At 43.9% G+C, this 13,152-nt stretch overlaps 1 protein-coding gene across 11 annotated transcripts in view; it reads right to left on the reverse strand.

Annotated features, from left to right (window-relative positions):
* The window catches only part of RAP1GAP2 (RAP1 GTPase activating protein 2), an 863,455-nt gene that overhangs the window by 376,268 nt on the left and 474,035 nt on the right, over nucleotides 1-13,152 (reverse strand). For 10 of the 11 annotated variants that reach the window (XM_068270219.1, XM_068270220.1, XM_068270217.1 and 7 more), the window contains one exon: nucleotides 8,303-8,387. In XM_068270219.1, coding sequence (XP_068126320.1) covers nucleotides 8,303-8,387 — 85 coding nt within the window. Of the gene's footprint in view, nucleotides 1-5,415; nucleotides 5,509-8,302; nucleotides 8,388-11,985; nucleotides 12,124-13,152 lie in introns of those variants that run through there. The other variant, XM_068270225.1, reaches the window with a different exon arrangement.

A 13,152-nucleotide genomic window follows, 5' to 3' on the forward strand; every position in this document is an offset into this window, starting at 1 on the left:
AAAGTGACAAGTGGTGATAGGGGGTGATTGATGGGTGATTGATGGGTAATTAGTGGGTGTTTAGAGGAGAGAATAGATGTAAACAATGGATTTGGGAGGTGATCTGATGTCGGATCTGTGGGCGATCTATTGGTGTGGGGGGGTGATCAGATTGCCCGCAAGGGGCAGGTTAGGGGCTGATTGATGGGTGGCAGTGACAGGGGGTGATTGACGGGTGATTGATGGGTGATTGACGGGTGATTGACAGGTGATTGACAGGTGATCAGGGGGATAGATGCATACAGTAAACAGGGGGGGTGGTCTGGGGGGGGGGGTCTGGGGAGAATCTGAGGGGTGGGGGGTGATCAGGAGGGGGCAGGGAGCAGGGGGGGGGGATAAAAAAAAATAGCGTTGACAGATAGTGACAGGGAGTGATTGATGGGTGATTAGGGGGGTGATTGGGTGCAAACAGGGGTCTGGGGGGTGGGCAGGGGGGGGGGTCTGATGGGTGCTGTGGGCGATCTGGGGCAGGGGGGGGAGAAATCAGTGTGCTTGGGTGCAGACTAGGGTGGCTGCAGCCTGCCCTGGTGGTCCCTCGGACACTGGGACCACCAGGGCAGGAGGCAGCCTGTATAATACACTTTGTAAACATTACAAAGTGTATTATACACTTTGTATGCGGCGATCGCGGGGTTAACATCCCGCCGGCGCTTCCGTATAGCCGGCGGGATGTTGCGGCGAGCGAGCGGTGACAGGCGCCGGCGGAGGATCGCGTCACGGATGACGCGATCGCTCCGCCCATGCCCTTAAATGGACCGCCGCCTCTGTGGGTGAGCCGGTCCGTAAGGGCTCCACTTCCCGGCCGCCTCTGTGCGTTAGGCGGTCGGGAAGTGGTTAAAGAATACCGGAAGTGACATGTGACATGATGAGATAGACATGTGTCTGTATAGTGCCTAGCACACAAATAACTATGCTGTGTTCCTTTTTTTCTTTAGCAGTAGGAGAACAGAGGCGCCAGCAGGATAAAAGTGGATAAAAACTTTAAAATTTGCTGGGAGGAAGTGGTGGACTTACCTCCATAAAGCAGACACGAAAGACTGTCTGAATAGTAGTCACATTTATTAATTAGTATTAATTGGGGTACTAATTAATAAATGTGACTACTATTCAGACAGTCTTTCGTGTCTGCTTTATGGAGGTAAGTCCACCACTTCCTCCCAGCAAATTTTAAAGTTTTTATCCACTTTTATCCTGCTGGCGCCTCTGTTCTCCTACTGCTATACCGTGTCCACCCCTGGTGGAGGGGTGATCTACCCCCTTTCGCATCTACAGAGAGCGACTTCTTATCCCTGAGTGAGGACAGGTCTAATCTCCTCACCTGCCTATACAGTGGTTGCCTGTGTGGTAACCTATGTTTGTGAGTATAATTTTCTCACGATAACCTTTACTTCATTTATGCTTAACATACTACACTATATTGGGCTCTCGGTTTCTCTACTCTTTATCCTTTTTTTCTTTCTCTGCCTGAAAGAGTTAAATATCAGGTATGTAAGTGGCTGACTCAGTCCTGACTCAGACAGGAAGTGACTACAGTGTGACCCTCACTGATAAGAAATTCCCCATCATGTCACTTCAGGTATCCTTTAACCACAACGACTGCAGCATGTTTCACAGATCTGTGCTGTGTGGGCTCTCCAGCCCACAGCACAGATCAGCAGGCAGGCAGGGCGATCAGACTGCCCCCCTTTTTTCCCCACTAGGGCGATGTCCTGCTGGGGGGGTCTGAAAGCCCCCCCTCCGCAGCGATATTCCCCCCTCCCTCTCCTTCCTTCCGTCCCCTTCTTTCTATGGGCGGTACAGGACGGCAATCCGTCCTGTACCGCCTTTGATAGGCTTCAGCCTATCAGACGGCGGCGATCCCCGGCCAATCAGAGGCCGGGGATCGCCAATCTCCTTTACGGCGCTGCTGTGATGTAAACACCGGGGATTCTACATTTTGCCTGCGAGCCGCGATCGGAGGCTCGCAGGCTGTGAACTGACATGGGCCGTTTCCATGGAAGCCCACAAACTACCAGCCGCCTGGTCGTTATGTGGTTAAAGTGCAATTTCTCATTAAAGCCGTACTAAAGTATAATAAAGAAGCCCACACCCTGCAGATAGATTTTCAACAGATTTCAACATGTATTACACCACCACCATCTAAAGCTGAACATTAGCTCTAGTAGTGATAAGCCATTTCTCCAATATTTATACTGCATGATTTCTCTCCGGCCCTGCCTGAATCTCAGGGACCGACAACTGGTGTATAACCTGGAATGGGCTTTAGGGCCCGTTTCCACTGCACTCGGTGTGGTGTGCTCATTGCATCGCACCGCATTTAAACTGCAGCTCCCGTTAGTCAATGGAACAGTTTCCAATGACCCGAATTTTGTGACATGAAGCGGCACAATGCGTAGCGGGGGAAATTATGGATAGCATGCTGCAGATTTTTGCAGCATGCATCTGAGTCCCCATTGCCGCTAACAGGACAACAAACAGAAGTACCCGTGGCAAGATGCGATGTGGCATCACATCCTAATTGCCAGTGGAACTGGGCCCTTATACTTCTGCTGCATTGGCCATTACAACATGCTTGCAATGCAAACCTGTGAGATAATTAACAGAGATATGTAGATAGTTACCTTGGCAAAGGGAAGCCTCTGGATCCTCCTATGTATATGAGTCATTCCAAACTGTTCATTAAAATGTGTTGATGCACTTCCACAAGTCTATGTTAGCCCTCAAGGTATTACAGGCGACTTCTCAGCAACAGTTGCACGTAATAAAAAATGCACCAATGATTTCTACACTATTTACGTCTGCTCTGTGATACATATTGCAGAGACACCGTTGTGATAAACTCCAGTCAGAGTTTAACCCTCCTGGCGGTCTATTAAAAACCGCCAGGGGGCAGCGCAGCAGTGTTTTATTTATTTATTTTTTTAAAATCATGTAGCGAGCCCCAGGCTTATTTTCATCTTACGGACGAGAAGAATTTTTACATTTTAGCGCTTCTCCAATTCATTCCCCAATAACTTTATCACTACTTATCACAACAAAATGATCTATAACTTGTTTTTTCCACCACCATTTAGGCGTTCTTTGGGTGATACATTATGGTAAGAATTATTTTATTCTAAATGCATTTTTTAATGGGAATAATAAGAGAAAAATGGAAAAACAATATTATTTCTCAGTTTTTGGCCATTATAGTTTTAAAATAAAACGTTCTACTGTGGATAAAAGCCACACATTGTATTTGCCCATTTGTCCCGGTTATTGCAACATTTAAATCATATTCCTAGTACAATGTGACAATATTTTATTTGGCAATAAAGGTGCATTTTTTCAGTTTTTCATCCATCACTAATCACATGCCCATAATTTAATAATAATATACCGTCTTGACATACATATTAAAAAGGTTTTAGTCCCTAATCACATGTAAGTGTAATTTTACTATTTTGCCACAAGATGTCCCCACGCATTATTTCCTATAAGCGTACAATAAGTACGTTTAATAGGAAGTAATGCGTAGCTGTGTTACTCGGAATGACACAGGCATATCATTGATGCCTGCGTTCATGGTGGTCTAGAATAGAGATGAATGAATGGGAGCAAAGTTCTCATTCACTAATCTAACGATCAGCGGCGGGAGTGGCGGAAACGAGTGAACAAAAACAGCGATCATTCTCGGCGGACATTCACGAATTGGCTCAGGGGACTTCTGCCCCCTGCCACCAATCCCCCCTGATGCCGAGACCATCTTGATCATGGGCTTCTGCCCACACGATCACGCGCACAGCACCGCAGACTGCACCGACTTGAGCCTCACGTCCCTCCTGCTGCAGCAGCACCTAGCCCCAGGTGAAAATAAACTGAGGAGATAAACAATTGTATCTAGTCTCCTACTACTAAAAATGGCTTTTATTTTTAGAATCCAGTTTTATTCTCTGTTTATCAGCTGAGAAAAGAATGTTTAATGTTGTATTTCAGATATGCTAACACAGTCTTTCAGTGTCCCGGAAGCTAAAATACGTGAACTATTGTCCTTTTTTATTTACCCTCTGCTTTCAAAAGCTGTCCTCAGGAAGGAAAGAGTTTTATGGCTGTCATTTCTTGCCATGCAGCTTCTGCATGCTGCCAGGAACATTATAGGAAGCAAGCTGGTTCATGGACAATCGTTCTGTAGCATGCACAAGGGGGCCCGCACATATCACCTCCAAGATGTCCCCGATGGATATGCTGAACCCTGTCCCCCTTCTCACACACTCTTTACACCCAAACTTTGGGTGCTAAAAAGTCAACCTATATGTGGTGGTATATGGTAATTATCATAACAACATTTCAAAGCGCTATAGCTTAATTAAAACTATACAGTGCCACCAGAGTGCGCTCCAACCTAGGTTTGGCCAACCTTTTACACAAATGTATATCCACTGTCCAGTGCAAATCCATACACAGTCATTTTGCTCAATACAAGTTCATTAGGTGGCTTTCTTCCCTTATCGCCAATGCATAATATGATGAAATCCTCCAACATGAGCACCCTTCTGTGATAAGACTCACCAGATATCTCTGACCACTGCTAGACTGGTCAGATATGCACAATATCCAGGATGCCTTGGAGCCTTAGGATCCCGATGCCACTATTGCTGGAGGTATCCCATTATATGATGATTTCCTACCAAACAGGTCACTTCGCATTGGAAAAGCAGTGGCAGTGAGCAGAGCGGCATCTCCTATTGCCACTACAGAACCATTCCCACTAAAACCTCCAGACACAAGAACATCTTTTCCCCCGAGCTGTCCTTCTACTGAACTCGAGCCACCAACCCTGAAAATCCCATAGTCTTGCATTGATGTTTAGTTTATGTTTGTACCCTTTAGAGAATTTAGCCTGTTTAATTCCCCCTCATGTGTGTCTAATCACAAGTTGTAATTTGATCTCTCCCCTGTGTCACATGACTGCCACAGCAGAAATGGCAGATAAGCTAATTTCCATGAATCAGGAAGTAGAAACACTGTAGATTTATTTTAGGATTTGTATTGGCTGTAACAAAGAAATGTGTTTTTATTTAAAGGTTATTGTGCTGTTGTGTATCTTTCAGAGCAGAGAGGAAGTTCTGAGTTCAGGTCCACTTTAAAAGAACTACAGTATTCCATGCGGTGTGTACCACAAGAGATTCTGGGTGCAACTTCAATTGTACTTGGCGAATAAAGCGGATTCTGATTCTGAATTAGAGGGGGTTGCTGCAAATGCAAGGGGTGGTCTCTGTATACCAAAGAGGGGCTGAACATGGAAGGAGAGCTACAAAAAAGGATGACTTAGGGAAGCGAAAAGTATAAGTCCAGCTTGCTTTTGTTGTCTTGTGGGGTCCCATGACACCTGCTTACCTCACTGAGGACGACATGCTTGTTTACTGTCACTATGCTGGAAAGTTGGTTCTGTCCCCACGCTATCATGTGCATTTAACCTGTGTGTTCCATCTGCTATGACAAAAGTAAACAAGTCTGGAGCCAAAATATGCTTATATGGTTCAGCAGCATTAAAATGCAACAAACCACAACCACACTATATCGGTACAATTTGGGTGTGTCAGAGAACACACAATGTCATGTCTGTTCTACATAAATAAAGTCACATGGGAAAACACTGATAAACATTCAGCACACGTGGAAGAGGAAAGTGGTAATCCCCATGCTGCCCAGAATAGTGGCACGTGAGTATGCCAGCCGACCAGCATCTTTGCATAAGTTCTCGCTAGGGAGTGCTCTTGAAGAGCATAAAGGTAACCTTGGGGCTTCCCCACTACTCTGTATGTAAGAGGTTCAAAGGTCAGACACTGTAAATAATACCTCCTGTAAGTGACAGCTACATAAGAAATTTAAAAAAATGCATTTACTCTGAGACAAGAGTGAATAAATTATTACATAATTTTGTTATAGTACCCACTTAAAAAAAAAAAAATTCTCCATGGTAATTCAGGGTCCTTAAAGCGGGTTTGCGCATGGCAACATGTGTAGCGTAACGCACTGCACCACACCATTACTCTAACTTTGTTACATGCATCAGACTGCGCTGAGAAACTAGGCGCAAACTGCCCCCAAAACCTCACCACACCGCTGCCACAAGAAAAATAACAATGTTCACTTTACCACTGACCAGCATTTGTACGGGTACCGCGCGTGGGGCACGACACCGCACTGCAACCTCTGCGTCAGCGGGACCGCTTCCGGTACATCACAGGAACTGTAACAAGTTCCACTGACTTTATTGGGCATCGCTGCGAGATGTGGTAGGAGGAGGTGGCGCAACGCCACTCAGCGCGGGAAGTGTAAAAGGGGCTTTAAGGTGAAAACAGAAAAAATGAAGATTTGTTCTTTTTCACTTTAATGAAAAGGGCGCCCTAAATAGTTGATAACTAGGGATGATCAATGAGAAGCAAATATTTCTGAATTTATGCAGATTCTTGTACATTTTTATGCAAATATATGAAGTTTAAAAAATGGACCAATCTATTTAAACCTGGGTGGGACTTGATTGGTCAATCTTCCAGCTGCAAATGTTTGCATAAAATTTACATAAATCTGCATGAATTCAGAAATATGTGCATCTCATTAATTATCCCTATTGATGACTCATCAACTAAACTGTTGGAAAATGTGCACGTTACACAGCAATTCTTCATGCTATGAAAATATCCCAGAGTGTGAATTGCCAGCATTGTATGGTAGGCACTACGCATTCCAAACACTGGACAGCGGTATAGGCATGGCCAACACATGCAAGCGTCACATGGTACCTGTCTCCATGGGAAACATTTAGCACAATAATAGTTATGAATCCTCAAAGTCTACCTGCGAGATTAAAACAAAAAAGATAGATACTCACCTTGGTAGAGGGAAGCCTCCGGATTATCCAGACGCTTCGCCCAGGACCCACCGTTCCAACCTACCTGACAATGCCTTGTTGACAGAGATGCAAGATGTCTTGCACCTGCGCAGTAGCACGGAGCAGGCTTGGTCCAGCTCCACTCAGCATGAGCAGCTCCATGCTACTACAGGGCAACCATCCCACTCAGTTATTCATGCGTTGAGGCATGGCTGCGAAATTCCAGTCACTCCCAGCATCCAGCGGTGGTCTGGAGGCAAGGTATAAGCCTCTGCCGAGGTAATTATCTGTTTTTCGTGGTTGTAAATCTCACAGGTTTGCTTGAAAGAGAAACTAAGGTGGTACTTGGAGGGGGCAGATGGAACACAGAGGCATGTTCTCTGCGTCCCCCAACTGCCGCTCTCTGGTCCTCCCCACTGCTGCGGTATAGCCCCCTGAGATTAGCGACAATATTTGTCGCTAACTCTGAGGTAAACACAGGGGAGAGGAATTCCCTGTTCAAAGGCGTTCCTGCAGGGTTTCCTGAGCTGCCATTGGGCAGCTCCCTCTCCTGCCGTTTCCCCGCCTCCCTGCACGTTATGAGAGACAACACAGTCTTTAAGTGCATCGTCGTGACCCAGAGGTCACAAAAGTGAAAGTGGGCCATTGGGGCGGCGTTTTTTGCAGCTACCTGATCCGCTCAGCCCCACGGTTCAGGAGGCCTACTTTTTTTTTTTCATTTTTTGAAACCCACCTCGGGCTCTCTTTAAAGTCCTCCTATGCTCTAGCAATACTTTGCCAGCCAGGGGCAACTCTAAACAAATATCCTATTTTCATTGAATTATTTGTGTGATCTGCAGAAGCACTCCTTCCTGTAAGAAGACTAGTACAGTGCAGTTCTCATTTGTGTATTTATTATATAGAGTACAGGAAACTACATTAATTAACCCATAGTAGCTTAAATTAATCGATTTCTTACTTTAATTCAACATTAAAGCTATCCAGTAATCCAATACACCCCAGCTATCCGATGAAGAACCATACTACAAGCAGTTCTGAATGATCGGAAACCTTGTAAGATTCTTATCAATGTAATGAAAATAACTTATATTGTTGTCAGTAAATGTAGAAGTACCGTAACCAAGAATTAAAACTAATGCCTGGTACACACCATACAATTTCCTATCAGATTAACAGATCGAATTGAATATTTCCGACAGCTCCGATCTGATTTTGTATAGAAGCGATTGAAAAATCGATCCGAAAAACGATCAGAAATTAGATTAAACCTGTGGAAAATAATCGATTCAACCCATCTATTGCATGGTGTGTACCAGGCATAACTTTTCAAAATTCCTGCTGAAAGTCCATAATGATGATCATGCAATGCATTCTAGCAATCGCTCCTACCTTCATGGTTGGGGGTGCGGTGGCTGGTGGTGACAAGGGTCGGTCGGGCACTGTGGCTTCTGAAGAGTTTGCCAGTTCCTGTTTCCTGCAGATAGAAAATAGATGCTTGTTACCAGGTTGGTATAACTTATCTACATGTATACAACAACAACAACACACCTTCATATTCCTTAACCACCTTTTATAATCCATTTAGCCACAATGATACCATCACAGAGGTTATCAGCTAGTAAGCTGGAACTAGTTGGGTATTTTCAGTAAAATGAAGAGCAAGATATAAAGTACTAAAGTTCTGACAATCAATTAGAAACTATCTTTAACAGTTTTGTCTACATGAAGTAAATTCTACTTGGCTGCTATAACATACTGCATATTGTACATTAATGAGTCACTTCACCCTAGCTAGCTGGGTAACCCTAATTAGTTTCACCCTAGCTAGCTGGGTAACCCTAATTAGTTTCACCCTAGCTTGCTGGGTAACCCTAATTAGTTTCACCCTAGCTTGCTGGGTAACCCTAATTAGTTTCACCCTAGCTTGCTGGGTAACCCTGATTAGTTTCACCCTAGCTTGCTGGGTAACCCTGATTAGTTAAATGTAACATATCTCCTTACCTCAGTCTATCTATAACTTTGCGAACTTCGGGAAAGTGCTTGTGGCGTAACCCAGCAGATGCATGCGAGCGCTTTACCCACTCAAGGTGATGCAGGTGAAATCCAATTCAGGTGCTGTACACCCAGGAAATCACAGATAGAACCGAGTTACCATGACAACCTCATTACGCTAAATTTCCCTTGCCCCTCCCTCCTCCACTCTCCCATCTGGCATTAGCATGCTACAGAGCATATTCTGTTTGTCTCTGGCTTTCCCCTTTGTAGAATGAATGATTACACAGCAAAGCGCAGGATGGGAGAGAGGCAGGAGAGCAGCTAAATACGGGGAGCATAAAGCAGGATGCGCTATTGTGTCTCTGTGCAGTGTGGAATCAGCGCAGGAGAAGGAACAGAAGGCTGCGGAGGACATTAGATAGGTTTATGTACTCTTCAGCGGTTATTGGCACAAAGGTGCATGAAATGTTTATTAAAACATGAGCTTCGGGGAAATGCTTTCAAAGTGAAATACAAAGAAACTCCTTTGCTTCCTTGTTCCACCAAATTAATTGTTGGACATATGTGAGGCTTGCTGAAAACAACATTATAGTGGGCCTCTGTAGACCACTCGCCAACACGGTGGGCTGCTAAAGAGAAATTGCTCTTATGCTGAAAAAAAAAGCCAGCTCCATTCAGTCTTTATATCTGAAAATGTATATTTTATGTTTTTATGTTGATATAAAACCCAGTTTTTACCCAGGCACTTGGGTGCATTAAACAGAATAAAACTTGTGCTCAGCAGTACAGTACTGACCCTTTATTTGTACACTATGGACTTGGTGCAACTCTCTTTAAACTGGGTGGTGCCAGTCACTAATATAAAAACAAGAAGGTGGGAGAGAAAGAGTGCATTTAAATGAGGATTTTCATAACACGCTTATAAAGGTTTCACTTACGTCACTACCGGTTTCGTCGCGTAACCACGCCTTCCTCGGGTCCTGAGGAAGGCGTGGTTACGTGCCGAAACCAGTAGTGACGTCAGACGGCATCCTGTGTACCTCTCACCGGCAGCAAGACGTGCTCTCAGATCTTCCACCCACACTGTCAGCCCTGGCCAGGCAGTAACAGTTCGAGAGGACCTTCTGCGGGCTGTAGCAAGGCGCAATTTAGATCTACTAATTGCAAGTGTGTTATGAAAATACTAATTTAATGCACTATCAGAGCGCTCTTTCTCTCCCACCTTCTTACTTGAGTGCATTACAAGGCCAGATTGATACTTTTTCCACCTCTAGGCCAACTGTCTTGCAGCTTCCCTTCCATGTGCAGCACCCCCAGCTATTCCTTATATAGCCCCCTTCTTCCATGTATAACATTCATATACAGCAGAACCCCTTCAGTTATATACAGTCCCATTGAACAGCAGCTCCCCATTTCCATGTGCTGCTCCTAATCTGCAACCTCTGTATTCCATTTACAGCAATCCCTGTTCCATGGTCAGCCGCCCCCTGGCCTGCTGCCGCCCAAGCCCCGGGCCTTTGTGGCATTTCTGGAAATGCGGCCTTGGCTTCAGATGGGACAGGCCATGTAAATCAATGGGTTGGTTCACACTTATTGCAGGAACTTGCTGCTGACACTACTTTTCCACACACCACATGTGATTCCCTTTCTCAGTGTTTCCAACAGTGTTTCCAACAGAAACTGGTAAACAGAAGTGTCAAACTTTGCTGCAGCTCAGTGGATTTGTCTGTGCAGGTGTTGAAAATTTGCAAAATGTTTTGCGCTCCATGTAGCTCATGCAGCAGGATGGGCGTTTCTGGTCAGTGTGTCCTCCAATCACAGTACTGTTGTCATAGTTGTAAAAAAGCACAGTTTCAGCTTATGCCTTATGGTACTAATGTTCTATTATTAGTACTACACATTCAATTAACTATCTCATCAATGTATTTTCAGTTCAGCTTTGCTTTCATCTGTTTTGTTTCATAGATTATTTCTTCTTATTGGTTCATCTCATGAATTCTCTCTCCTTGTAGTGAACATAAAGCCTTCTTCTGAAGAAAACTCATTTGCCAAGTCAGGAAATAAGTGAAATCTATCTCAGCAGTGACTTATATTGAATAAATAAATAAATAAAAAACTGAGTGGAGTTCTCAAATATTAAACCAATGAAAACAACACTTTTTTGAAGCTTGAATTCCACATTAAAATTGCTAATTTGTAGTTGCCCTCAGATTGTAGTTGCAAATGTACGTAACACTGTGGAATACTTCTGTCTAACTATTGAAGGCACTCGTATTGGCCTGAGGAAGCGGCGCAAGACCCGTGAAACGCGTTGTCTACCATGCATGAATAAACATTACTTTTTAACATTAAATAATGGTATGTTCCTTCTGAGAAAGTAAAAAATTATGCTTCATATACAGTATATACAACATCTAGTAGCGTCTAGGGCGCCTACACCAGTGTTTTTTAGTATCTGTCTAACTGTGACATTAGCATAAAGTGGTCCTCACTATCCATTATCCATCCTCACTATCAAGAGCCTGGCAGCCCTGCTGATCTATTTGGCTGCAGTAGTGTCTGAGCCTGAGTCACACAAAAAAAACAAGCTTGCAGCTTATCTTGTTACATTTGTCAGAACCACCTGATCTGCTGCATGCTTGTTTAGAGTCTATAGGTAGCCATACACTGATAGATTTGCAGCAGATTCGATCATCAGATAGATTTCTGTCAGATGCCTGTCAGGTCGAATCTGACAGGAATCTATCTGTTGTGTGCCACAAAGTAGGAACAGATTTACAATAGATTTTAGAATGAAATCTATTGCATTTAGATCGATTTTCAATAGATTTCCATTACTCCACCATTAGATCTAATGCAACTCTATGAGCCATTGTTTTTCTGCCAGCAGATTTTCCATCCTGACAGATAGATCAAATTGATCGAAATCGACCACAAATCGATCGATTGGCCGTATGATAGTGCATCAATTTGTGATCGATTCGAGGAAACCAGGAGATCACTCACAGTGACAGTGACATGATTGGTATGTTTTTTATTGTACAAATCGGACAGTACAGATTTTCTTTAAAGCATACCTGAAGCACAGGGACAGTCCCTGTTTGGGAGCCCTGTCTCTCTGTCCCTCTTTCAGGACTACGGGCCAGATTTATCAAGAGTGTCTGAGACAAAATATTAGTAGGTTTTTAGAAATCCGTGCAGAACTGTCTCAGGCATCCTAAGAAATCACTAGATAGTGCAGATTCCTTTTTAAACTGTAAGGACTAGAAGGAGCTAGGAAGGTCTGTCAGGCAGTGCAGGGTGTGAGGGGAATTGCTGTTGCTGAGGTAACCAACACACCTGCTGTCAGCAAGCTCTGAGTGAGGGGGGAGGAGCCCTCCACAAATCACATCTAGTCTGCTCTATCTGTAGAACTACTAATGAGCACTTCTTATCTGCAGCAGTTAAAGGAATACTATCGATTGAAACGACTTTTTTTTAATATTCTATATTAGTGTACACATTACCACTAGTGCTAGGGGCACTTTATTTATTCACCCAGGTCTCTCTGTCGCTATCCTTGCTTAAAAATTCATTTCTCACACAGCTCATAGTAGTTTGGGTCACCCTGAGCTGCTTGGTTACTCTGTCACACAGCTCACAAATATATTTCACTGTGTCACTCACAGCATGCAGGAGACATGAGGAGAAATAGGCTGATATGAGGTGGTAACAGGTAACTAAATGAGCTGTAATATTGCTGGAATATAACAAGCTATACCACAGTCTGTGTTTACCCTCAGACTGGCTGCCTGCTTGAGGTGATTCACTCCAGGCTGCATCCAATTTACAAGCTGCTGAGAGGGGCAGACCACTGTCTACAATTAGCATTAGTATCTTGATCAGTCAAGAGAAGCAAAGATAAAAAACACACATTGCTAGAATCTTTAACCCCTTACCACCATATCAATAAGATTCTTTCAGCAAGGTGATAATTAAACTATAAACTGAGGAGTTGATAGCAACTCCCCTGTGCAGACACATGGTCTAGCCCTCTGGGAGCTCAGTATTAGATACATTTTGTATCCAACACTGACTCCAAAACTGACGGAGGATTTTACAGCTGAGAGGAACAGCTGTGTGAGGAATCAAATTGCTCCTAGTACTTGCCCTAATGTGTGCTACAACATACAGCATTTAAAAATAAATGCATACATTGATAGTATTCCTTTAAGTAATGGATTTGCACTTTTCTTAACTGTAGT

Source organism: Hyperolius riggenbachi, chromosome 2, assembly GCF_040937935.1.
Source record: "Hyperolius riggenbachi isolate aHypRig1 chromosome 2, aHypRig1.pri, whole genome shotgun sequence".
Lineage (NCBI taxonomy): Eukaryota > Metazoa > Chordata > Amphibia > Anura > Hyperoliidae > Hyperolius > Hyperolius riggenbachi.